General features: G+C 45.9%; 1 protein-coding gene across 3 annotated transcripts; it reads right to left on the bottom strand.

Moving 5' to 3' along the window:
- Positions 1-12,959: 12,959 nt before the first annotated feature.
- On the bottom strand, positions 12,960-21,295 carry CKAP4 (cytoskeleton associated protein 4). 3 transcript variants are annotated; one of them, XR_012623448.1, is made up of 3 exons: positions 20,833-21,295; positions 13,234-16,215; positions 12,960-12,972 (listed from the first exon to the last, which is right to left on the bottom strand). XR_012623448.1 is itself a non-coding variant. In XM_074825867.1 (2 exons), the coding sequence occupies exons 1-2, from the start codon at positions 21,187-21,189 to the stop codon at positions 14,884-14,886; spliced, it is 1,689 nt and encodes a 562-aa protein (XP_074681968.1). In that variant the 5' UTR covers positions 21,190-21,295; the 3' UTR covers positions 13,088-14,883. The 3 variants fall into 3 exon arrangements, 1 of the variants encoding a protein (XP_074681968.1); XR_012623447.1 differs by lacking the exon at positions 12,960-12,972 and adding an exon at positions 12,990-13,046; XM_074825867.1 differs by lacking the exon at positions 12,960-12,972 and having other exon boundaries at positions 13,088-16,215.
- Between the last annotated feature and the right edge of the window lie 6,108 nt (positions 21,296-27,403).

Genomic DNA, 27,403 nt, shown 5'->3' with positions numbered 1-27,403 from the left:
AGCAGAAGACACAGCGTTCCTAATAGCAGAGATATGATTTCAAAAATACATTTCTTAGCATGACAGGCAAAGCTGAAAGGGGCCTGAGGTGAAGTCTGAGGTGAAGCTTTGCAGAGTTTCATTTCAAGAACAGCAGCTGCCAGTGGTTGTTGGTTGTTGGACTCATCCTCCAGCAAAATACTGCAGATGTATAATGGGAATATTTTTATCTGAAAAGAAGAGAAGCACCAACAGACCAGGACCTATTATAAGCAAACTTGTGAGAGCTAAATGTGATTTTCAGAGGAGGTGATTATGCATGGCTGCCACAGCGTTTGATGGGAGCAGTGGCTATTCAGCACTCCTGAAGAGAATGCTAGGTTGACCCTGAAGAAAAGCAGATAAATTGAGTCAAAACAGATGGCAGCGTCTAATTTCTGAGGGATTATTGTAATCAATAACTGTGCATTTGTGCATGTGTGACCATGATATAATAAACAGCAGCATATGTATTTGACTATATATAAACAATAATATCTACATATATGTATGTATGTGCACATGCAAGCTCATATTGCTTAAATAGTTATAGCAGGAATCCTGTCAATATTAGCTATCAATATGAAACATCCTTTTATGTTCATCTTGATGCTTGAGGATCTGAAAGCCAAATCTGGCAAGGAGTTGAAGTCTTGTTCACCGATAGCTCTAAAAATATAATCACAGTGGAGCATGTCACTACGTTCAAGCTGAAGTCAAGCTGCCTGTTGTAATACAAAGCTGGGCACTTCATTGTAGCTCTGGCCATCTGCATGCACAATATATTTTAAATGGAAGAAGGCCTCTGGGGAAAATGAACTAAATTCACTGTGGGTACAAACAGGAATGGCTCCTTTGAGGTCTGTGGAATATATTTGCTTACACCAGTAATGGATTTAATCCAAACACCGTTGTTCTTTATGAGACTTCATTTTTCTTTGTGTTTATGTCAGTGTAACTCCACTTACCTTGGTAGGAATAATACTAATTTATACCAGTGAAAGTGTCAAAAATTTTTATTTTTGCTTTCATAGCCTGTTTCCTTTTCTACTTTACTGTAGCTTTCCTGCAGGTGCTGTTCCTCTGATTTTTCTACATTTACTTCAGATTGCCTTAGTCTCAGTGAGAAGGTCTTCAGTGCCAACATCCAGTACCCGCTCCTTAGAGTGGATGTTTTTCCCCAGTGCCTATCCCATTCCTGGTGCTGACGATTGCCCTGTTGCTTTCACCGGCATTTCTCTCCTACCACAGTCACGGCCACCACCATTCCAGCGGGGAAGGGCTGCACCCTCCACTAGTTCATTAATTATACTTGTTAATTGTCCAAAGACTGGATACAGAGGGCTCCTGCTCCATGCGCATGAGGCATCCCCTCTCTTCCTTGTGGGTTAGCTGGACAACCTAATTTTCCCTGGAGAAATAGCTTGCAGTTAATAACACAGGCCATGTTAATAAAACTAGGTAGAAAATCATAGCGTGAAAGTAGCAGGCAGCATTGAAGAGCATCAGAACTGATCAAAAGGGCTTAATATTTAGTGGTCAGGAGAACAGACCAGAATGAAGGTAATCTTAACTCTCCCTATGACACAGTTAGCAAAAAGCACACATCTGTCTGTGCCTCTTTTACTGTCAGACTTCGTGTCTCTGGACTTAGCCTTGCACTGAGTGCCACCAAAAGCAAACCCCTATTTCCTTAAGTTTTGCATTCCTGGAAATCAGTGGCAGAATAGATGAACAGATTTGGGGTATTGACTTTATACAGCCTACTAAAAAGAGACCAAGGCAGAAAAGGCTACCTAAGCACCACACTGAGGGTGTGGTAGGTGAGGTTAAAGTACAAGCTGCCTTAAACGCCTGTCCTCTCACCAACTGATGTCATTTCCCCTGATAGCTTGAGCATTAGCCCTCTCCTCGGCTGAAAAATGAGTCCCTGAGGAGCCTAAATTAAAGATGCCTGTGCAAAAGTGCAGGGCCTGACCTCTCGCAGCTGCACCGGGACTAATACTGATTCATTGTGCTGCTCTGTGTTACAGTCCAAGGGCAGAACAAGGGGGCAGGGGAAGGATACTGAGGCATTTCGGGCTCCTCGTTAGCTCATTCATAGACACCTGGTGTCCCGCCTCCTCCTCACGCTTCAGTGCACCCCACCCCTATTGTATAGAAAATCCACTTCTTTAGAGATCTGAGCTGCTTTGGCTGGACAAAGACCAAAATTAAATCTGCAGCTGCCCAGGAAGAGGCTTTCTCCATCAGGGGTTATTATTGAGGATCTCTGATGAGAGAGTGGAGCGGGGAACTCCCCTCACCTCTGTCACTTCCAGTTACAGGTTTGGATGGATGCATCCGTGCATATTTTTCTTCCTTCACATAAATAACATGGGCCACTCTGTAGCTGATGCGGACTGTCATGCCTCCGCTGACCCAGTTTAGCTCCAGAGCTTTATGAGAGGTATGTGACCAGCTGCACTCACTGTGTTTGGCTGGACAACACTCCAACTGTTTGCAGCCTGCAGGAAACACTTAGTGTCACAGGGCAGTGAGGCCAAAATACCCTCATGGCAGCTCCTTCACCCTCAATGAAGTTGCATCAAGGGTAAATTTGAACCGACAAGGGCCAGCTCCTATTCTCAGTTACCTCAGAGAGAGCCTGGAATTGCCTCATGAGCGTCCAAGGAGTTATTTTGGATCTACATGGGCACAAGCACGAGCCGAATCTGGCACTGAGTTTAAAGGAGCAAATCAAGAGTTTTATGTCAAAAAGGAACAGCGGCAGGCGGTACATATAGGGTCTATAATCCTAAATTTTGAAAGGAAAAGAAACATAAAGTTAATAGAAAACCTTTGTGGCTACTAAATATGTTTTATTCTTGAATCCCCTGTGGAACTGATCAGTCCCTTGGCTTATAAAAATATATGCAACAGGTGTTAGTTTGAAGACTTTTGTGCCTCATGGTAAGGGCACTAATGAAAAGTTTATGTTCAGTGAAACCTGGAGGAGAAAGCAGGATTACAGTGGAAAAAATTCTGCCCCGCTACACTAGAGAACATCTGGAGCCATGCCATTGACCAGGGGAATTTAAAACTACATCTCAAAAGCTTTGCATATCTGATCACCATTCCTACTATCACTGTCTAAATAGCCTCATGCTGGTAACCTGACCTATCTAGTTGGTGGCTGCTCCTTCTGTTCTCTACATCTGACTCATTTCTTTCAAGGCAATGCTGAGGATGAGTGTTATCTGATTTTCTCTTGATTTCCTTCTTTACTCTGTTTTCTGTGTTTTCTTTGGGCACATCAACTAAATTGCAGCTCTTTAAGACCACCAAAGACAAGTTGCCTCCTAGGGCCTGATGCTATTCCAGCTGCAGCATGGGGGTGTGAACATTATGCAAATAGCAAGACATGGAGCTGAGAGTGAGGTTTTCACAGCAGCCTAGGGGAGCTGGATGACTGAATGCCATTAGCATTGCAGTGAGGTCTGGCAGCCTTGCTCTTCCTGGCCACCTTTGAAGAAGTGTCAGCACAAAGCTGAAGTCTAAATCTTGCTTGAAGTAAGATGCGCTGTTACTCCCACAGGACTGAGTACTGTTCATCGCTATTGCAGCAGCTGAGCTGGAGGCTGTGGAAGGATCCCCAGGCACAACTCCCATTATCCTATGTAAAGATATATATATAAGGAAATATAATGAGAATTTCAGGCACTGTCAGAAGATATTATCAGAGTATTGAAGATCTGTCCAAATATGTATAGGCAGATAAGCCAGAACAATAACTGCAATATATTCTTGTATTTGGGAAGACTTGTACATGTTTATAATTATACTATATTTATAAAAAGTGATCCGTGTTCTTCAGAGATCCACATGCACTTTAGCAAATGCTGAATTACTCATGTGATCTCTTCAATCACCACAGAAAGCCTGGTCAAGAGAAGCTAGCCTCCCTGTGCACCTCTACAGCAGCACATGGGAAACTCTGCCTCAGTTTGAGACTACTATGGGATTTGGGACAGCAAGAGGCAGTTAATCAACATGTTTAGCCCAAAGATGGGCACTACCAGACCTGATCTACACAACATCTTCAGTAATGCAAGTTCTTGACTGATTATGGAATTATTTTAACTTTAAAGTACATTTACACTGCCAGAATGATGAGAAAGGCCTCCCATGTCTCAGCAAACCAAGCTGCAGCGTTAGGGGCTTCAGCATTACCCCTCATCCTGTGGGCACTGCAATCTTCCTTTGCCCTCTGCTGCTGGAGCAGTGCACGAGGGTCACGAGGCAGGGATAAAGCTCTGCACCCTGCTGAACCCAGGTGCTCCGGGAAGGTCTCCCACACAGCTGCTTACTCACTTTTAGACATTTAACATCATTAGAGCATCATAACAGCGTGCTGGTTTCTTCCTGTCTCTAAGTATGCAAGAGTTTCTTTGACAAGTAAAAACCTACTTTAAAATGGTTTCATTTTGACCTTGAAAAGAGTAAACGGAGTTGAACTGCCTTGAAATAGACTGCTTGTCTGTAACAAATACTCCTACTGAAAGGAGTGGGAGAAGGCAGGGGAAGAACAGACAGACCCCACAGGTCCCTGCCAAGGGTTAATACAAGGTAGAGCAATATTGTGGTGGAAGCACAGAAAGCTGTAAGATTCTCCAAAAGATCAGAACTCATATTTTAAAAAAAACCAATTATTTTGAATAAACTTACAGGTAGAACCTGCATTAGAGATCTGCCAAAATACCCAGCCTTTTTCCTTGAGAACTGTGAAGGAGACTCAAAAATACAGCCAGACAGAGGTTTCAATATCAGAAATGTGCATATAATATCCAAGATCAAAATCTACAAGAAGAATTTCAGCCACACCTTAAACGTTGTCATTATTTTTGAAAGCAGGTTAATTGGTGGTCTTGAGACTTTCACTCCACTGAGGATCTTTCCCCAGAAGGAATTTTCCTTAACTGGAAGGACTCACTCTACCTCACTGTACTGGAAACAATGCGGGAAAAGGATTTCTCCCACACTAAAAGCATTTCAGTGAGTGCATTGATGAGGAATGCCTGGGACTTGAATATAGGGAAACCCATAGCTGACAGCCTAGAACAGAGGAGATGTAATAAGGCAACTTAAAAAAAAAAAAAAAAAGCTAATTACAAACATGTGTAAAGCATAAGGCAAGAAAAAGAAAACAGGGAAAGAATGGCAAGGATCCTGTGGCAAAGTGACCGGTGGTGAGCTGTCATGCCCAAAGCCACAGGATGAGGCCCGCAGCATTTATTGCTCACTGGAAGTAATTTTTCAAGTCAAGGAGCAATACTTCTCCAACATAAATGAAAAATTCCAGTCAGCAGAGGGTAACTGAAGCCCTTTTAAAACAAAAGTATCATTGAAGAGGGACTAATAAATCACCTAGTGACTAGATTTTTTCATTTGGAGTGGAGAACTCCTCTCTCAAACCAGGTCCCTGTGTCAAGCCCATCCCTGTGGTATTAACAAAGCATTTCAGGGTGTGTTTATCTTTACTCAGTACAAACTTTGGAGGGATGTAAGCACTTTGAATTGGGGCTGGGAGTTTTGACTGTGCTGCTAGTCTGAGCCCTCAAGCCCCCTTTGCCTGTATAAACCCATAGTAAATCTCTGCTTCTGCTTGCGGGTCGCAGACTGGAAGGGAGGGAAGGAAAGGAGCTCCTCTAGGCTCCTCTGCTCAAGTACATACTAAACCCCACTCCTGAGCACAGGCTTTTTTCCAAGTGGTTTAGGCATGAAGGAAGTTTGGGCTCACACTCAAGATACAGTATAGCTGCACCCTCTGAAACTCCCTTCCCTTTTGCAGGCAAAGGTATCAGGGTCAGCTGGATTCACCAAAGAACATGGCGATGTTGCATTCTTGATTCCTTTTGGCACGAATCAAGTGCAGATCACTAGGCTCAGCCATCATCCTGAGACAAACTTGCCTCCAAATTTCATCCAGGAAATGTTGAAATCAGGGCTATATTAACCACCTGGCTGCTTCTAATACTTCAGACAAAAACGCAAATACTGAACTTCACTTGCTACAGTGCATCTTTTCTCAGTTTGCTTCTGTTGCCAATGCAAAAAAGCACACCTAGTCCTGAACTTGAATTGTGCAGTGAAGGTTGGGAGTACTTAGATTTATTTCATTGCTCCTCAGGCGCAGGATAACTTTTTGTTACCGTGACGTGAGAGAAATTGAAAAGAACAATAAACAGCACTCCAAAAACTCTTTTTAATAGATGTGCTTCTTTTTATAGTTCAAATACTTTCACAAACAGGGATTTAGCTCTGTGCAATCATTTGAAACAGCAGCTCTGTTACTGAATTAGTTTTATAGGTAAAGCAGTCAATTCTACCAGTTCTAATGAATACAAAATAGCAAACCTACGGAAACTAAAGAGCTTTGTGAAGGCAAATGAAGGCAAATCAGGATCCTAACAAAGGACAATGTAGTAGGACTCTTGCATAGATTAAGTCTTTACTCCAACTGTTTGAGGTTTGGGGACAGACCCCCACATGCACAAGAGCTGCATTACTGAGCCATGTTAAGTAGAGAGTCAGCATTCATGCTGCAAAGGGCAGGAACCCTAAGACATTAATATGAGACACATACTTCTCTGCCAGAAGTATTTGCTGAGCTTCTGCTACAACAGCAACATTACACGTGAGCAGTGATCCCCCAAAGCAGATGAACAAATGGGTGAAATTTAAACGCAACCCCTCACCCAACCCCGGGTGATTCCTGTGGACTTTGGTGAAAATACACTTAATTCTAGAATGTTCAAACACGTGATTTCTGTCTTGCATTATGGAGCTGCCCGCACTTCTGGAGCACTTAGTTGCAACGCTTAAAGTCCTTGATCTTCTTCTGTGACCTGAACCAAAAACTATTTTTGAGGGTTGTATTTAATAAGTGATACCACTATCTGTTGCCAACAGCATTATAAGTATTCCCTGTCCATTCTGAAAGAATGGACAGAAGAAATAGAAGATTCTTTGCCCTGGGAAAAAGTTACAAACTAATAAAGCTCCCCAAACGCTGGAAAATCTGTAACGGGGCTGGAGGCTGGAAAGCAGTAGGTATCTATTCTATTTGGTCCTTGTAATTTTTGCTTTGTAACTGAATTCTTTACCTTCCCCTATCCCCATCCCCCACACAACCCATCCAATTACTATGGAAATCAACAGAGAAGGATCTATCCGTGCCCATGGACCTCAGATCATATTGTATGAAGATGTGACGCCACAGAAGACAGGAAGGGGAAGGTGCAGAAACACCTAAAAGTTAACATTATAGAAAAGTAACAGGCACAGCAGTTGCCACCAGCCACCTGGACTGGTTAATCTCTGCTGTGGGCCTCGCTGTTTTAGCCCGCTGCATCTTTGTCCCTCTGCTGTCTTTGGTTGATCAGCTCCTTTGGGCAGGTAGTCTCTTACATGACTACAGTGGAGGGAGGGAACAGTGACACAAAGGATAAGTGTAACCTGCACCCTCTCTTCCTACAGCTCCACAGCTAAATTTTCCCCTGCGTTGTTACAGGATAACCCAAAAGTGCATGTGTGATAATACGTTCTGAAGACTCTATGATGTCCTGGCCTGACTTAACCAAAGGAGATTCCCCTGAACCCAGAGGAGGCCTTGAGGAGTCATTCTGCTGTCTCTACAGCTGCTGTGGCTTTAGAACCCCAATGACCTAGGGAAAAGGTACAGGGCTTTTTCCAGTCGTGCCACCAACCTGCAGTCACTGGAAGGCTGTGACATTCTTCTGGGATGCTGTAATGCAGTTTGATCACTGAACACATTCAAGTACAGAGGTATTTTTCATGGGTCTAAGAGGTTATTATCACCTCAGTTAATTATCTGTAAAGATTCAGACTCTAGCAAAAGTTAATTATCCCTCCATCAATCTCATGTTCACAAAAGCTTAGTAAGGCTATTTTTAGCAATGCAAATATCTCCTGCCTGAATGGAAAAGTTGCCCTTTTTCTTGCATATCTTATTTTTAAATGTTAAACACATTAGACAGAACTGAGGGGTTTTTTCCCTCTCTTAGAAACCATGCTAAGAATGTGTAATACTTAATGAAAGCGGTAAGAACAATACCGTCTTCAGACCTGAATGTACGATGTTAGAAATCTGGTATGGGAATGAAGCAAAAATTATCAGAATGGGATGCTTGAAGACCACATTTAATCCTACAAAATATGCCATTGGAAGAGGGGTTTAGTGCCCAAAATGTTCCAGTGGACAGGTGCCTAGTTAGGATAGGGTTTGAACCTCTGGGCGATGACGTTATATGCATGACATAGGACTAACAATGGCTTCATTCATTCAGGGTGCTACGTTCAGATCAGTCAAGGTCCCTTTTGTTTCCAGCTCTAAGGGGTGGTGATGGGATCTCTGAAGGCATCAGCTGAATGTGTACCAGTGTAGCTGCTCTGCCTGAAACTTCAACCTGCCTGAAACAATTGCATCGAGAAGGCTGACCCTCAGTTAGGTGTTCACTCTGGGGCTTAATGATGAGCATCGTATTGTTAATGTCTGCAATCTTTTGAACAGAAAGAGCTAGTAAATATGCACTGAGGCCCAGCCTGCTTCCCTAACACCATAAACTACATTGTTTAAACCATAAACCATACAAGCCAGTAGTACCTCCTTTGATAATGTTCTTACAGTGCTGTGTCCAGACCCTGAGAAGGGGACTTCAAAATGGAAAGGCTTGCTCAGTATGGGAAGATCTGTTAGCTATTAGGTATTCTGATGCACTCGAAGGAAGGGAGAAGATTTTTGGAGCTTTAGGTACTGGAAATCATTGCTGGGTATATTACACATTTTCTGTGTGGCTTTGGGCGAAGTGCTTTGGCCTTGATTTTGTACCAGGAAAGGAAATGGGAGTGCAGCTACTGATTTCAGTGGGATCTGGATCAGGACCCTTGTTGCTCTGTAATTTCTAAGCTTCCCATTGGGTTGGAAATTTTCTTTTAAGACCTCACTGTTTTCAATTTACAGACTTTGAGCACTCCACAGAGGTCATCCAAGGGAGGTTCCCTAGGCTGTGCACCTCGGAGGTAGCCCACTGCCCTCCCCAGGTTTCTGGCTCCCGGGCAGACACCTTGCAGGTTGGACCCCACCCCCCCTGACATTTTGAGTTTCCAGGGCAGGGAAATACTTGACAGTAAAGTTTTTTGGCCCGAGTGACACCAAAGCGTGAACTATCCAAACACACTCTGGGAACTGCAATGTTTTGTTCTTACCTGCCACTAGCAACAATGTCAACTCATTTGTTTAGATCATGTCTCTTGCAGTGTTCTCTCTAAACAGGTGGCTCTGCAGTGGCTATCATCTCAAGCCCTGTTTTTGCTTATGGCTTCAAATTATTACTTGTAAAGCAAATAATATCTAAGCATCGTATTCTGCATCCCCCTGACATGTATATATTGGTGGGAAGTTTGGTAAAAAGGGAGAAAGGAGGGGAAAAGAAAACATTATCAGAACTTTGTCTGAAAGTCAGAGCACTAAAAAAAAATTGAAAGTTTCAAGGTAACCCTGATTCTTTCTCCACTTGTTATGTTTTCCATCCTTACTCATAACTGTAGGACTCTATCCCAACCCCAACCTAAGCAGTATTGACAGGAAAGGATTATCCACAGGAATTTGACATATTTAGATCTAGACAGTGCCAAAGGAAAATCTTTCAGAGTGGAACAAAGCCGGCCTTATTTGAACTAGCTTCTTCCTCTAGAATTGTGGATGGACACCAGGGTGGGGCACAGGAGTTAACTGGGTAATAAGTATTTCATCGAAACTATTTTTTTCTAAACAGGGTATGTAGTAAAATGAGAAATTGCTTCTCTGGCTTTTATTCCTGTCACAGTAAAACTGGATTCACTTGAGAAAAGATTTGTCCCCCAGTGCTAAGCTTAGCATCTAGACAGCATCGCCTTGAAAAGATTTTGAGATGTATTATTTGTATATGTGTAGCAGCCAAAGGAACACCTGCTCCATAAGCTCTAATATAAAAAAAAAAAAAAAAAAAAAGCAGAGTTCAGGGATCTCTTTGTCTGAGGTCTAGCAGGCTACAACTGTGATGCTGCATTAACTCTGAATAGCTCCGGGTTTTAGTATTTGCATTATAAATGCAGGAATCATCAAGCTCTGCTCTTATAAAGAGATTTCTGATTTGCCTTTCTCAGTGTGTGAACAAGCATTGACTCCTGAGTAGATATATATTGGGAGCTTGTAACATATTGGATATGAGATTCCAGATAGGTTTTGGTATGTGAGCAAGCAAAAAATACATGTTTTGCTTTGGTGTCCGAGGCAGAATTGCTCTTTCAGCATCTTTGGTCAGTGTTAGACCAAATGAGTTCTTTGAAGAAATTGTTTTGTAGGCTGTTTGACCATTTCATGCCAGGATTTACAAATAAGTGCTGATAAAGTCCTGCATGCAAGTATTCTGATTCTGACACCAGTGAATATCTGCTCATGGATGGCAGAGGGTGACAATGACCAAAATGTACGTGGGGAGGGCAGGGTAGCAGCAATACGTGAGCACTCAGAGGACCAACAGGGATTAACATCTCACCATGCTAAATCTCATACACGGCTGATATTACAACCAAAACCAAATCAGCCACAGCTTCCCCTTCCCTAACATCTATAAACTAAGCAGATGATGACGCAACAAATGGGCCAGGGACCACTTATTAGCAAAATGGCTAAACTGGGCAGAATAAGCAGCCGTCGCTTCTGGAGTCAGCGCGGCACCGGGTGAAGGTTTCTTCAGGGGGGCGATACCACAGGCGGAGGCAGTGAACAGGCGACACGAGCGGACGCCGCTGCGGGACCCTGCGAAGGCAACCGGGGGGGAGCAGGCGGCGCCAGGCTGGGCAGGCGGAGGGACGGACGGAGGGACGGACGGGCGGACAGGCGCACACAGCCCTCCCCGGGCCGCCGGCTGCCGCTCCGCCCCGCCGCCACCGGGGGGCGCCCGCCCCCCTGCCGGCCCCGCTGCCGGCTCCGCTGCCAGCTCCCGGCCGCCGTGCCGCAGAGTCCCGGCTGTGTCCTCCGCGGGATCCCGGCCGGCCCGGCGGCAGCGGGAGCAGCCACGGTCCCTCCGGCGCCGTCAAGGCTCTTGTCCCTCGGCCCGGCTCTCCCTGCCCGCTGCCGCGCCGCCATCCCTGCCCTGCCCCGCCCGTAACGCCTCGCCCCTCCGCAGGAAGCGAACGGCTTCGTCCTTTCTACGGAGCAGCCCTTTAGGTAGTTGAAGATTGTTTCTTTCAAACCTCTTTTCCCTTCAGCCCTCCCTCCACTTTTTTCAAGTCTAAACAGGCCCAATGGATCTCTTTCTCCGAGAACATTTTACCTCTGATCACCGTATTCCTCTTCGAGAGTCCCTCCAGCCCAGCCACACCTTTCTCGAACTGCCCCAAACCGTGTCCTCGGCAGCGCGGAGTAGAACGGAGGGTCCACGCTGGGTGTTTTTCAGCTATTCTGGTGTTTGTACATCTCAGGAAGCCGTTTTTCCAGCAGTCATTCAACTTTGCAGCTTTGCTTACACTACCAGCTGAGTTATATCAAATAAGATGGCAGAAAGATTAAATCACTAATCCATGTCTTAATGAAACCTCCAAGATACACATTTAGGACAAGATCGATCTCCATCGCGTTTGCCAGCATAGCTATTTGGGGAAGCCCTTTCAAGTGTGATCAAGGCACCTCAGCCTAATGGCTTCTCTATTTATAAAATGAGAGCTGAAAATTAAGACAAATTGGCTCAATCGACACCTCATCAATCAGGTGGACAGTTTCCCTTGAAATTTGTTACTGTAGCAGCATGTTGTTGATCAACTACTGATAATGTAAGAGAACACTGGCAACACAGATTTATGGCTTGCTTGAGACCTTCTCCACTGCTTTTATTGGAAAGTAAAAACAACAGTAAAGAGCAGCACTAGGACTGGATGTGCTCCATGAGCATTTATAAGGGAATTAGGAAGTATTTGTGTTCACTGAGGCTGTCAAGCCAAATATAAAAGCTGAACTTCCAGCCCACCAAGGGATCCTTGCCACTATGCCTGCCTCCAGCCATATTATTTACAGAGAATTATTATTCTTATTCAGTGAAATAGGTCATTTCAGTAGTTTGCCATAGAATTTAAGTTACTAGAAGCGTAACCAGTAATTTTCCATTTGATCTTTGAGATCCAACTTGGCCCAGCTGCACTGCTGGCTTTAGAGCAGCTTTTAAGTTCCCTCATCATGCTGCTCCTGCTCTTCAAAGTCACTGTGTGCTCATCACCAGCTTCAAGTCAACCTGGTGAACAGGTTATGTCAAATCTCTTTCAGACAGAAGGGCTTGTGTGCTTCCCTGTTTTGTTGAACATATAGGTAGTCTAGTAACAGGTATTACTGATCTCTATGAATCTGGCCTCAGGAACTGCCAGGACATGATGATGCCCACACTCCTTTACAAACACTATGAACAGTACAGGGGAAACAAGATTTGGCTCTCACCATTCAAAGCTGCTTCTATGGCGAGCCTGGGATCATCTTTGCGGGCAATCAAAATGAAATCACCCTTTCCCAAAGTTTTGAAAGCCAGGCATCCTTCATGAAGATGGTACCAGTATACAGGCCTTGTAATCCAGCGTTCAAAGCTATCCAAAAGGTGCAGCCACTTTGGAAAGATTATGTAGGTCCTTTCTGTACATTATTTCTGTTCTACATGCTTCAGGCATTCCGAAAGTCTTACTAAGGCATTGCTGGCAGTGTCAGACATGGCATTCATTCATTGCATAAATCACCTACTTCACACCTCGCATCTCAGACTTTCGTGCACTCTGGCCCATGTCACTGCATTGAACTGGCTCAAATCCTGTTTTCAAGAGTTCCTCTGTAACCACAATGGATAAGACTGCCTCCACGCTCCCCTCTGAAAGCTGAGAACAAGTACAGGGCTGCGTCACGTCTGGTTCTTCCCCCAAGCCCTTTCCTGTACCCCACGGGAAGCATCCTGGGACACAAAACATTAAGTAGGCAGCAATCAAAAAAAGGTGCAAAGAATATTCCAAATGTTTATTATGTATTAAAAATACTGCAAATAAGCCATACAGTTCATTTCACAGTAACCTAAACAACATTGTCCAAGAACTTGAGAAGTCAACAAAGAACAGTGCAGTTCCGACAGTGACAACAGTTACCTTAATGCCGTGGGTCCCTCTTTCTTTGCCAGTTCTTTCGTGTTTACGGTGGGAACAACACTAGAAATGGTGCAGTATCTTATTTACCCAGGAGAACTCCTTTTCACCTCCACTGTTCCCACGAGCACACCGCTTCTGGGAGGTGCCGTTTCTAGGAATTCTTCTTCTAATGTAGCCACGGATCTGGCTAGTGCAGGCTGAGGTGAGCACGATGCCCAAGACCTATTTCCAAGGTGTCCATGTGCAGACTCCTTTACCAAATCTTTGGATAAAGTTGAAAAGTAAACTTGAAAATATTAGAAATCCTTTCCAAAAAGACAGAAAACCAAAAAAGCTCCATGGGAAAGTGGTTTTCAAATTAACATCTAGAGAATTACAACACCTTTCCCTCACTCTCAACCAGTTCCTAGAAGGATCCTTTGCTACCAATGCCTGAGGCATGCACCCGGTGACAAGGTGACAACAATGGTGACAAGAATCAGGCACCAAGTCCTGAATATGTAACAAGAGTTCAGGTCACTGTCAGCTGTGTGAAAACTTGGAAATGTATATGCCTTTGAAGCAATTCTGCTGATTTCATGGTGATTTTCCCCCTTGTGTGTTTTGGAGTGTACTATTATCGTTAACATGCTTGCTATACATGGAACACAAGAGGTGCAATTTTAGTCCATCTCTTTCCTTATTCAAATTTGTGCTCATTTTTTGAGAAAATCCTGTTATCACAGGAAAATTAGACCTTTCCAGGAAAGACATAGCCTCATCATGTAAACAACCCAAAAACATGACAAAAATATTACAGTACCCTCTGGAAACTAATTACATGCTTCAGATGTCCCTTCCAAGCACTCAGTTTCTATACCAGCAGCTGAAGATTCTGGGAAAGCAGCCTGTGATCACACAGAATGAATCTCTCCAGCCACGTGGTGGAACACCTCTCTTAGGTCTTAGCCCCAAGCAATGCCACCTACCTCGAACCTTCCCTTCGGGTTGGGGGGGGGGGGAGGTGTTCAGCAACCCCCCTATTAGCTCCTTGGTACAGATTAAGGACTCACAGGAATACACTACAGCTCAGCTGACACCTGGTAAACTGACCACATGGCTGAGTGCCAAACTGCATGAACAGATGAGTTGCTTCAAACCTGGTCCACACTTAAGTTTACTGGTCTAAACAGTTTAAGATAGGGGTGTAGTTTTGTTCATTTGTTTCTTAAACCACAACATACCAGTAAAATTCTCAGTGTGCACAGCAGTACACTTTTCACACCAGAAGAGCTGTAGCCCTTCTGTGTGGGATATCTAGTGTCATAGTGCGAAACACCTTCATGCCATTAAATATGTGCCCATGCTAAGGAGGCTGTAGTGCTTTAGTTACACCACTACTGTTACAGCGGTACAACTTTATAGAGAAGATGAGCCCTTAGAAACTCAACCCCCAACTAAACTCATGGGTATTTAAAACGAAATTTAAAAAAACAAAAAACCCCACAACACTACACAAAAGAGAAATAAAGGAAATAAGCAGAACTGTCTCTATTATTAAAGTATTCTTATTCTCTTTGGAGGTATCAAATTGCTTTTAAAAAGAGTAAAAAACTGGGCATACAAAAGCTATTCTCCTTAATCCATTATTTGCACAAGGAGCACCGCTGTCTAAACTTTTTCATGTATTTTTTCTACTTTCACAAACAACCTTTCCAGATCATTCCTCAGGTCATCTATTGAGCTCTTCACAGACTCCAAGTTGTTCTCATTATTTTCAATTTTCACCGAGTAGGAGACTAAACTATCCACTGCAGTTCTTATCATTTTCAAATCGGCATCGACCTGGCTGACCGAAGATCTCAGTTCATCTACAGAGCCTTCCACAGAAGAAAATTTTTCAAGATAGCCTTGAGAATGTGCTTGACCCGTCTGAAGATTTCCTTGATCCAACAAAGTACTAATTTGCTTCTGGACATCCTGAAGAGCACCAGAGGATGGCAGATCACTGATGCTTCTCCTCAAGTTTTCCACATCATTGTACAGTGAGGTCTGTGATTCGCCAAGATTTTTCAGAACGTCTGTGACTGAAGTTACATCCATACCTGAGATTCCTTGAAGAGCAGTAATGCTTTGTTCTAAGGTGCTAAGCTTGTTCTCGTATTCTGCCTCCTTAGAAAGGAAAGATTGCAACTTTTCACTGTTTTGAGCAGCAACAGAAGTTAGAGACTCCAGGCTGTCTTCTATGTGCCTCAGTCGAGACTCCAGTCCTTCACTGTTCTTCCCAAAAGTTTCTAATGCTTTTCTGAAGAGTTCGTTTTCTTCCCATTTGTGGAGGTTGGCTTTCACTTGCAGTAAATCTTCACCAAGTTTTTTAATGTCACTAGGGAGCTGCTTAATAGAATCCTCAGCTCTCAGAACTTTCTCTTGCAAAGCTTTTAATGAAAGGTGTTCAGTGTCTGCAGCCTCTTTGAATTTCTCATGCTCTTGTCTGAGGTTGACTAGCTCTTTCACTTCAGTGTACACATCAGACTCCATGGAGTCTATTGTACTCTTCAAGGTCTCTATGTCCTTTTCTTTGGTTTTCATGGACGCTTGCATCTCATCAAAAGCATCTTTTAGCACCTTAATTTCATTTTTATATGCATCTGTCTCTTCTAGTGAATCAACCTTTGCTTTCATATTGTTGATTTCATCTTGGCTCCTTTGCTGCACTTCAGTGAACACAGCAATGTTATCATTTATAGACTTGGTTAGCTCTGTTAGTCTCTCTTCCACTGTGTTTTCCAGAGATGTGAAGTCTCGTTCCCTTGCATCCTTCACCATGTGGATGCCATCAGACAAGTCTTTCAAAATTTCATTTTGCAGCTTCTGAAGCACTTCACTGATGCGGTTTATTTCACTCTCCCCTTGTTTAACAGCCTTCTCAGTAACCTCCTGCTTCTGCTGAGCAATTTTCATCATGGATTCAAATTCTCCAAATGTGCTTTGTAGGGAACGTACCTAAAACAGAAATCCACATGGTTAATACGTGCCATTTCATCCTTACCTACATCCTTAACCTTTGTGTCTAAGATCTTTAAGGCCCTTGATCACCTTGTGATCCTTCATGCTCCCTACCTGAGGTGACCCTATGGCACGCAGATATGGAAGGCACAAAAAGCCCAGCATCTAGAGCCTTGCAGCTCTACATACATCCACTGAGGACCCCTGGCCTCACTGACCTGCCACAGATGATCCAAGATATCCGTGACAGTGAAAATCAAACTCAAGCCTCCAAAGTTTGCATCCAGACCCCTGAGCCATCCCTCCCCTTTATGATTCCTCGTTCTACAGGCCACAAGTCCATAAGGGAGGAAAGGGAGGGGGAAAAAACCCTAAAGAACATCTGGCATCAGCTTCTGAATACAGAAAACCTGGAATTAGACTTTAGCAGGCAGTAATACCCAAGGCCAATTCCTGAACATGAAAGAAGTTTCACAGAAGACAAGAGAGAGTAACAAAAAAAATTAGGGGGAAAGGGGAGCAGGGAATGGCTGGGGAATGGGAGTTGTAACCATGACATTCTGCTGCTCCGAGGCAATGGAGACAATGAAGGTTCTTCTTGTTAACTATTTTTAAGATAAAAAACATAGAAATGCTTTAATGTTCCAAATACTTAGTACCTCACATACATACACTCACATGCTTTCTGTCAACGGGGGCACACATACGTACACAGGCAGAAAACAAAGCTATAGCAGCTGCAAAGGGGACTGACTTGCATCTATCTCAGGTTAATACAAAAGTTGTTACCACTGCATCAGGTATGATATTAAGCTTCCCAATTACAAAAACTATCTTTACAGTTGGTTTTAGCAGCAGCAAGAGGGAAAAGGTCAAGGGGTGAGTGGCCACCACATTGATTTACTCTCACATTTAAAGGGAAGCCAGGGAAGCACATCATACTCAATTCTGGGGCCAAGCAGAGTATCAGTCTCAAGACTGGAGAAATCTTTTTGTGCATGCGTGGGTTGTATTTTTTTAAACTTTGTAAAGCAATGTAAGAACTCCCACCGGATGCAACAGGAATCCATCATGCAGAAAATACCTCAAGGCTTTGGCAGGATGGCAAGTGCTGAGTAATGCATGTTGCCTTGCCTCACGCTACTCCCTATGTCTGAGGGGTATATTAATCAGTCGTGCCACATGGGTCGCCATGTTTATGATTAGATACACAGCTGGAGAGCGGTTTTATTTTATAAATAGAAGGAAGTACATCTTACATATTCTTAGAAAGAAATATACAGAGCTTCTATTTTTTTTCTTTTTAACTGAAGGAGACCCCAGCAGTTTCCAGTCAGACCCTGAACCCAGAAATTATTTTCAAAAGACCTAACAGGCTTACTAATTAGAACTTAAGTTATTCATCTGTATTTCTGCAAATGAAATCCTTGGTTTTCATCTAAGTCTACGCTGTGTAAAGAATGTAGAGTTTGGCCATGAGACTTGCCCTTGCTCCAATAGATCCCTGCAGGTTGAAGAATACCCATAAAGATAACTTCTTTTTCCCCCTCTTCCACAAGAAGGTTTATAATGACTTTACATTCCTGTATTCTCTAGTGTTCACATACAAAATTAGAAATGAGCTAAGGGGTGGGGGGGAAGCAGGTAATACTGTCCTATGTATTACAGCAAGGCACCAGCCATTACACTGACTTACCAACCTAATTTTCATTACATCTTAGCTTCATTCTGATTTTTTCCACATAGAGAGCTTTTTCTGTATCACTATAAATAGACTTCAGAAATCTAAAAGGAGGGCACAGGAAAGTTCTCCTCCCCCTCTTATGACAGAACTTACTTTCTTTGACACATTCCAACCCAATCACCAAATTTGTACTTGCAATTAACTATCTTCAATTGTTTGTCTAAGAAAAGGCATCAGAAATGGCCAGGAGAATGCTCCAGAGGGCCAGAAGCACTCTGCTGCTGTACGTTTGACAGAGACAGATCCCACCCCTCCGCAGTGGAAGTATTTTATACCTGCTCCTCCACGGCATTCGAGCAATGCTCATGGTATAACTTGAAGCTATTCTCCTATGATTCCAGCTCGGCCAGCCACTTGAAGATCAGAGAGCTCTGACATAATAAAATGGATGAGGGTCTTCAAATTAGACCAGCTTCTAATCTGCTCTGTCCTAACCAAGAGCCACCAGAGCCCAAAGCAAACCTGTTTCACGAGAGGGGTAAAACTCACAACTTAAAAATAGTAGTTCATATTCACTACACAGTTGGTTTGTGTGTGCACCTACGTGTGAGCTTGCCTGTGTAGTGTTCATGGCTGGTAAGGTTTGAAGCCACAGCCCTTGAAAGGTTTAATATCATAAATAACACATTAAAATATTTCTGTAGCTAATAACTATGTCTTCTCTAACTGGTCATACTATCTTGTGTTTAAACACCAAATGAGCTTGGCCTCTCTGAGAACTGTGCTATATTAAAGACTAAAATTCCACATCATTTCCCTTCTCCTCCTACTGCTGATGTGTAAAGCAGATGAGTTTATATAACGCTTACTCCTGACAGGAGCTCTCTGCAGCAAAAGACTGAAGGGCAAAGCCAGTTCTACACAGCAGCCTGCACTGATGGCACTCTGTAACTACAATGCAGGACGCTGCACATTTGTAAAGCAATGAAATACAGCCTGGTCTCTTCTCCCTCAAGTACATTCTTCTGTAAAGACACCACCAAATCACAGCAAGCAAAGCTTTCAAGAGCTACATCGAAACTCTTTGTGATCTCTTTCCCCCGCCTTTAATCCTTGCACTACTATGTCTATACCATCAGCCATCTGCTATACACAGGCAAATAAAGTTTCAGTTCTCTTTGAAACCAACTGTTTATAAACGTCTGTTACATACCTGTCTCCTAGAATATGTAGTATACACCTACAATTTTCTACAACATGGAGATGGGAGGCAGCATGTTATATCCATTCCTACGCTGCTCAGAAAGGCTTACATATTGCACATACACCTGGGTTCTATACTCATGTATTGTAATCTTACGTCCTGCATGTCCTGCCATTGCAATTTCTTCCTTCCTACAAAGAGTCTGTAAAAATGGCTTAAAATCTAGGAAAAAAACAACCCCCCTTGCTAGTTCAAATCATGGCCCAGTCATCAGTGAGCAAAAACCCTAGGATTTAAAATCAGCTTCAGAAACAATACTATAGCCCTGAATTTTACAACCCTTTCCCCCGTCCACGCGAGGCTCCCTTTTCCTCCTTGTTGTAAGGGAGAGGAAATGCCAAAACTGGCTCTACAAACTCCACGTGTGCAGGCTGCTGCGCTTCTGGGAGCAGCACGGAACAGCCACAGGATCCCTGCCCATGCCTGTCCCACCACCCTGTCCCCTCACCGCTGGCCTGGGCCCAAGCTCGCAGGGAATACAGGGAATCTGCACAGCTCGCTGTGCAGAAAGCAGTCAAGCTGAGACAAGAATTTCCTTTTCTTTGATCTGACTCAGTCATAACTTTACATACTGCTTTCCAACCCATTTACCTACTCCCTAGACAGGAACCTGGTTATATGTTGATGATGCTTTCACATGTGCTATTTTTCAAAAATTTTATGCACCCTAAGACATATCCAGATGGACACTGCCGTTTGTGAAACTCTAGCTCAGGGGCTAATAAAGCCTGAGTGAAAAAAATAGGAGAGAAATGAGCGTTTCTTTTGCTTCCTTTGAGCCACACCCTTTGCCAACAACTTCACAGCTCTTCTGCGGTCCTGGACTGCCATGGACACGGCGAGTCCCGCTCCCTCGGGGGGCCAGCGGCAGCAGCGGGAAGGTGGAAGGCAGGGGATGGCGGGAGCGGCGCTTCTGGCACGGCCTCTGCTCTTCGGGGAAGCTGCCACAAGTTTTGTCTTCTAGAGCGTTCAGCAACGTCGAGGCAGGATCCTGCCACGTCCCAGCGCGCTGCCGCACCATCTCCCTTGGCGCACGCACCTGCCCGCTCGACGCGGCGACAAAGAGCCGCCCATCCGCCACGCTCGGTTTTAAATGATTTGCAAGAGTCGAAGATATAAAATTACCGCCAAGCAGGCTCTCGAAACTGCAGGTCCGCGCTCCTGCCAGCACGTAAGCGTGCTGACTGCGTTACATAAAATGGCTTCGCGCCCAAGCCCTGGAGGAGCAAACTGGGCAAGGAGCCGGCTGCGGGGCTGTCCCGGGGGCCGCCCGCCCTGGCCCCGCTCTGCGCTGCCTGCCAGGGATTTCTCGCCGTACCGAGGCCACGTTTGCAGGCGGCGGGGAAAACCCGCGGCCCAGCCTCGATTTGTGGCTCTAATGCCATGAAAGCATCTTTACGGAGAGAAAGGGGGGGGCGGGGGGGCGGAGGCACGGGACACGTTCACTTCCCGCAAGCCGGGCTACCGAGAGCTGCGCGGCTGCTTATTTAAGGGGCTGAAGCGCCCACACCCCCTCCTTCCGCGGGGGCGGCTGCTGCCCCCCCGTCCCGCCGGGCGCCTCGACGCTGCCCCGCACCCCAGCCCGCCCGCTGCCGGCGGCGCCACCGCGGAGCGGCCCCCGCCGGGCACCCCGCCCGCCCCCCGCCGGTGCCCGGCGCCGCGCTACCTTCTGCACCACGGCGTCCAGGGTGGCGGCCAGCTCCTGCCGCTGCCGGCCGGAGGCCTCCCTCTCCCGGGCGCTCCGCCCGACCTCCTCCCGCAACTGCCGCACGTACCAGCCGGCGGGCAGCGCGGCGCCCAGCACCACCGCGGCGCCCAGCAGCAGCGCCCAGCCGCGACGGGGGCCAGCGCCGGAGCGGCCCCCCGCCGCGGCCCTGCCGCCCCGGCCGTGCGCCGCCGCCGCTGCCGGCTTCTTCGCCGCCGCCGCCTCCTCGGCGCCGCCGGGCTGCGCGCCCCTCTCATTAGCGGCGGCGGCGGCGGGCGGGCTGCCCCCCTTAGGGCCCCGGTGCTTGGCGGCCGACATGGCGGGAGGCCGCCGCCGTCGTCCGCGGAGCGGGAGCAGCGGGAGCGGGCGAGGGAAGGAGGGAGGGAGGGATGGAGGGAAGGCGGGCGGGGGCGCCGGCCCGGGCAGCGCCGCGCTCCCCGCCCCGCCCCGGCCCCCGCCCCGGGGAGCCGCCACGCACACGGGGACGGCCCCGGTCGCTGCCGGGGGGAGCCGCCACGCACGCGGGTTCGGCCCCGGTCCGAGGGAGCGGCGACGGGGCGGAAGGGCGGAGGGACAGCCCCCGCCCAGCCCCCGGGCGGCAAACCCTCTCCCGGCCGCCGGGCCCTGCGCCCTCGCAGCCCCCGGGTGTCCCCCAGCCCCGCTCCGTCCCGGTGTTTAGTCTGGCGTGTAGGTTTGGTGGCAGAGCGCGGCGAACTCCCGCCTCACACAACTCAAGCAAAACACGGTTTTGCGTGACCGTGATTTCGGCTGGAACGACCGCAGCGAGCTCCGAGAGCCCGGCGCGGAGAAAAAGTTGTTTTCTGCACACGCAACCCACCCCCGCTGTCTGCAGCGCCTCTAGGGCAGAGCCTTGGCACCGGGCTGATCCCTCGGGCACGCGACAGCTGCCTCGGCTGGCAGGAGGGCCGCGGCCCGGCCCCAACTCCCGTCGCCTCCAGGCACTGCTTTGTCCCCGCGCCTCGGTGGAGGCCGGGGGCTCCGCACCGAAACCCCCCGCACAGCCTCTCCGCCCCGAGCGTGTTCTTCTGCCTCGCCGCGCCGGCGTGAGCCCGCTGCCGCCTTCATCCTCCCCGCAGCGCTGGTCCCGGCAGAGGGGAGGGAAGGCTGAGCCAGGCCTTCCCCGGCACGGCTCCTCCGGCTGGGGCCTGCCAGGGTGCGGAGCACCAGCCCGCCATTTGCTCGTCTGCCTGCTCTCCATTTTTCTCCTGCTAGTAAGGAGGCAGATTAGAGGGAGGTGGGAGCTGGCGGGTTTGGATGTGCCGGCAAGAAAAGGAGAGTTGGGGAAGGAGAGAGCAGGGCAGAGCGAAGGGATAAGGCGGTGGTGGAGGGGACGGTCTGCTGTGCATTGAGTTAATTAGTGATCATATCGGGGGGAAGAACTGCATCTGATCGTGCAACAGGATCCTTACGCAAGGGAACTGGGTGGGCTTGAGGCTGCAGTTTTAGAGCCCTGGTAGTAGAGGGCTGGGGGATGGGTACTCCTCCACATGGTGGAAAGGGGAGGAGAACGTGCTCTACACCTCTGGGTGGGTGGGAGGGAGATATATGGGAATAACTTTAAAACCTCTTTTAAAAATCCCTCAAATTTTCCAGCATCCCAAAGAGCTGCTTAAACCCTTTTCAGAAACCGAGTAGTTGCATCTTAAATTATCATATACTTGCTTGATTGTGGAAACTTGAAAAAATACAATGTAAGTCCCCTTCTACTGTCTGCCTACTGCTTTAGGTCTGTCGCGGATGAAAGTATCTGTCACAGTTATGATGTAATAACAATTTAAGATTCATTCGTGGTGTGAGGTAGACCAAAGGTTAAATTTTAGCAACACTTAATGGTTGATCGATTTAAAGATTAACAAAGTGATTTAGGAAAATATATTATTAAAATAGTGACTTGATTACAGATTTGAGAATGACAAGATTTACACTAACTACAAGGTATTCTAAATCAAAAAATATATGTATATAGGTAAACACGCAAAACATACACACAGTGTGGAAATATTTGGATATCCAGTGAAATATGTAGACATCCACACTCGTAACAGCAAATGTGTGTATTCCAGCACATAGATAGGTAAAGAGGTGATGGAAGAGGCTCGCCTATAGTTAAAATTTCTCTCTTCTCAAGTTTGGAGCAAATACAATGCATTCGTATTTCTCAACGGGCGATAACGGAGAGTCAGGAAGAAGTCTTAACTTCACCCTGGCCTTCTGTTGGCTTTGTGGGCAGACAATCTTCAAACTTTGAGAATTTTGAGCCTAAGAGGCATCCCAGCTCAGGGGAGCTGCTGGACACAGCCTGCTGCGATCCAGGAGAGCTCAAAGGGTCTCGCTTAGAATCGCTGCTTCTGGGGTCTAAGGTAATTGACTTTCATCAGATACTTTCCCATTTCAGCCCAACTCGGATGACGGAATATTCTGGTACTTTCTACCAGTTGTACAAGCCCAGAACTTGCTCGATCTTGGGAGTTTTGGTATCACCCCCTTTGGGCCACAACCCATGTACGGATGTACTAGGCTGAGGAGGTACTGATGGTTCTTACTGTTCTTAAACAGTAAGAGAGCAGGGCAGAAACCAAGTGGGCTAAGGGCGTTCCTTAATGCTCTGGTCTGCTGCCCTTCCCAAGCCATTTGAGCTGCATATGGTCAGTTCCCCAGCGATAGGGGAGGTAGGAGTCAGGGCGTTAAGGGGGTGCCTTTACCTGTTCATCTTGGGTTGGCATGTGACCGGAGTGGAGGGAATTGCACCAAGAGTAGAGCAGCCCAAGAGAGGGCTGGTTGGACCACCGCAGGGCCAGATGACAGGACAGATGATAGCGCAGAAAAACTTAACTCTTTCAAAAATACACCTTGAATTCATCTGTATTGTACCTCTTTTAATGTCCTTTAGCCCTAACTGAACAAGTTAACACAGTGACTGTTGTCTGATAGACATCTAACTGCTCTGGCAGGTCACTAAAGAATTTTATCATGTTTTGAGTCTAGACCCTTAATCACTGATGGTTTACAGGGAAGGGGTTTTGTAACCTTTTATGTAAAGTTGTCCACACATGCACAGTGCAAGGCCAAGGTGTGTCACTGCATCTGATTTTTGTAACTATGGGTTACAATTCTGGGAGTCTTAATTTTGACAAGAAAGGCCTGGGGCATATTTTCTTTTAACCTCAATAGGTACATTGCAGGCAACAGCAATACCAACTTCTTCGTATACTAGCTGATGGAGTACATTGCACTTGTATTTGCTTGGCCTTCTTCAGTTCTTGAGTCCCCTGTCCCAATATCCTCTTCACTGCTCCCTTTGAAATTGGAAGCAAGACTTCTCCTGTCCAGAAACTCTGTTTCATGAGTTGCCTGAAGATTCAAAGCAAGATGCGTATTGGAAGGTGCTATTTCAGAGTTAGTAGAAGAGAGCCTGCAATCAGGTGGGGTCTGCATATTGCTGGCAGCTTCCATGAGGCATTTGGACACAGGACAGTGTCGTGACAAAGTGTCAGAATGGGACTCAATGGGACTGAGTTTGTACTGGAGAATCCTAAAAATAAAAACATGCTAAAAAGTCTTCTCCACTGCTTCAGTGTTATGCTGAATGTTACACTGAAATGCATTGCTTGCCAAGAGTCATTCCATGAGTGGAAGTTCATTACATTAATGTGCAAGCCATAACTCCTTGCAAGATAAAAGCTTGAGGTGCTAATGTATCTGTTACACTGTTTGATTACAGCAAGAAATCCAATCAAGTTTTGTCTTGGTCTTTCCTTTGATTCCCAGTACATTCTCTTTTTTTAATAAATTTTAGGTTGAGTATTCTTCAGAAACAGTAAATCTTAAACCTAGGCAGGATCACAGCCCCTTATGTCAGCCCAGCAAATCCATTTCCATTCAATACTTCTGCCAAGGTTTAGGATTAACTGAACTGTTTGGTCTGTACGTGGCGTTCTAGTCAGTAACTACTAGCGTGGGTGATAGAAGGAGAATTTACAGTTGATTGTCTCAGGCATTTTGTCAGCACAATTCTGTCAGATGCACAGACCCGAGGCCAAAAGTCACTATCTGGAGAGGATGCTGGAGTCATATGGACATTACCAGATACAATAATCAAGAGGATCATCAACGTTAAGCATCAAGGGATGTAAATCTGTTTCAGGTAGTAAGGCAGCATAGGTAACTGTCATACCATTTCTCCTTCTCCAGCTTGGTAGTGACAAGGAAGATGTTAGCAATGTACTAGCTAAGGCTTTTTCTCACCAAGGAACTGATACAAACTATTTCTGACCAAGAGTACCACTCTACAAGCAGCTTCTCATTGGATTTGACACAGCAGGTCAAACCCTTTATTTCCTATGTACAGAAAGAGAGACCACTAGTGCTGAGGGGAGTGTGCATTAAGAATTTGCTGAGGTGGTAAAGTAGCTAGACACGGCAGACTGGTGCAGTTGGGGAGTTTACTGATACACCATTTTCTCTCAGAAGTTCCAATATTCTGTTTTGCCTCTGTGTGAATTTGAAGCTGAATACCTTGGTGGGGAGAAGCAGCAATCCTGTCTGCCTCTCACAAGACTTATTTCTCCTTGGAACAGAGGAAACTCCACAGAAGAGCAAGCTGAGAAAGCATCCTTACACCTGCCTTGTAGACTTTTCGTTGTACCCTTGAGCCTATTACCAAATCTGGGCCTGATGGTCTCAGTCAACCCAGAGTCTTAACACCCATCTGTTAGCACTAAAGCCAGTCTGCCTGGCTCAGTTATTAGGATTAGGACAAAATATCTCGTGACTTCAAGTTATGTTCTCAACTTAGTTGTCATGGGCCCTGGTATAAACAATAACATCCCTTGCCCTTTCCCTTTCCTCCCACTCTAACCATCAGTTAGTCACATACTGGGACATTTCTGACCTACGGGGCCAAATGCAGCTGCATGTCTTACCCACTCAGTAGCTGCGTTGCTGTTTGCTGCATAAAGCAGTGTATTAATTGTAGGCTTTATTGTCTTTGCCAGTTTTACTGGTAACAGTAAGGAAAGGTTATGAACTAACTTTCTGCAAAGGCTGAGCACAGACTAGTCCTTCATTTCAATTAACAGAGATTCTGTAGTGAAAGGCCAAGAATTAAGGCCAACTTGAGACACTAGTCAAAATTCCAAATTTGTACCTTGTCATGGTTTAACCCCAGCCAGCAACTAAGCACCACACAGCCACTCGCTCACTTCCCGCAGCGGGATGGGGGAAGACAACGAGAAGGGTAAAAGTGAGAAAACTTGTGGGTTGAGATAAAAAGAGTTTAATACTTGAAATAAAATAAAATAATAATAAATTGTAATGAAAAGGAAAATAACAAAGAGAGAGAAATAACACCCAAGACAGGTGATGCAAATGAAAACAATCGCTCATCATCAACTGACCAATGCCCAGCCAGTTCCTGAGCCGTGCCCCTCTGCCAACCTCCCCCCTAGTTTTATTGTTCAGCATGACGTCCTATGGTATGGAATATCCCTGTGGTCAGTTGGGGTCAGCTGTCCTGACTGTGTCCCCTCACAACTTTCTGTGCACCCCCAGCCTGCTTGCTCGTGGGGTGGAGTGAGAAGCAGAAAAGGCCTTGAGGCTGAGTAAGCACTGCTCATCAATAACAAAAACATCCCTCTGTTATCAACACTGTTTTCAGCACAAATCCAAAACATAGCCCCATACTAGCTACAATTAAGAAAATTAACTCTATCCCAGCCAAAGCCAGCACAGACCTGCATGTCCTATATAGGACACAGGGACATTGATCTTCTTAATTGAGCAGAACAAATTTAAAGGTTGTACAATTATTCTCCTGGCTGACATTGTGGAAGACACAGACAATGAGAAATAAGTGATGTTTCTCTGTGGAGAAAATCTCCACAATAGGTAATCTACCTCAAGATCCATATAATGGCCTATACCTTCAGTGCCTCTGGGTCAGAAATTGAAACGAAAAATGAGGTTAAGTGCTGAGTACTGCATTGTCTAATTTATTCTTGCTGTCTTTGGACTGGAATCTTGAAGAATGTCTTCAGTGCCTTAGCTATATATACAGTTGCACATCTGTGAGAGAGAGAGAGAGAGAGCGAGAGCGAGCTAGGTACTTAAGAATGAGCTCCAAAACAGTTGGTGTGCTGCGGGAGAAGGGTACTGCTACAGCTATTAAAGCCATCCCTTTCTGGAATTCCATCTCTTACTCTGTGATGTAGGGTGATACCCCTGAGATAATTTTTCCTTTAAAGTTGATCTTTCATATAAATAGAAGCTAGTTTACTTGGTGAGGCTGGGGCATCCCTTTCCCTCCCTGCAGAAGCTAGGCCACTGAGCACCACAGGTTCCTGCAATGGCCAGTCCACACAGCACACAAAATGGACCCTGAGTCATTGGCCCTAATGTTTGCTGCAAGTATTCTTTGTGCAGTTTTAGATGATATAGCTGGTTGATTAATAAAAGGTGTCAGCAGCCATCACAGCAAAGACTGGAACTCAGGTTTCCCCCATCTTTCAGATGG

The sequence above is a fragment of the Strix aluco genome, chromosome 5 (genome assembly GCF_031877795.1).
Source record: "Strix aluco isolate bStrAlu1 chromosome 5, bStrAlu1.hap1, whole genome shotgun sequence".
Taxonomy (NCBI): Eukaryota; Metazoa; Chordata; class Aves; order Strigiformes; family Strigidae; genus Strix; species Strix aluco.
Note: the sequence above shows the minus strand (reverse complement) of the source record. Positions and strands in the feature narration are given on the sequence as shown.

Excerpts from the sequence above, each read along its gene's own strand:
- CKAP4 (XM_074825867.1), bottom strand. The coding sequence starts at position 21,189 with ATGTCGGCCGCCAAGCACCGGGGCCCTAAGGGGGGCAGCCCGCCCGCC. Across the intron at positions 16,216-20,832 it reads TGGACGCCGTGGTGCAGAAG|GTACGTTCCCTACAAAGCAC; the intron begins GTAGCGCGGCGC and ends TTTCTGTTTTAG.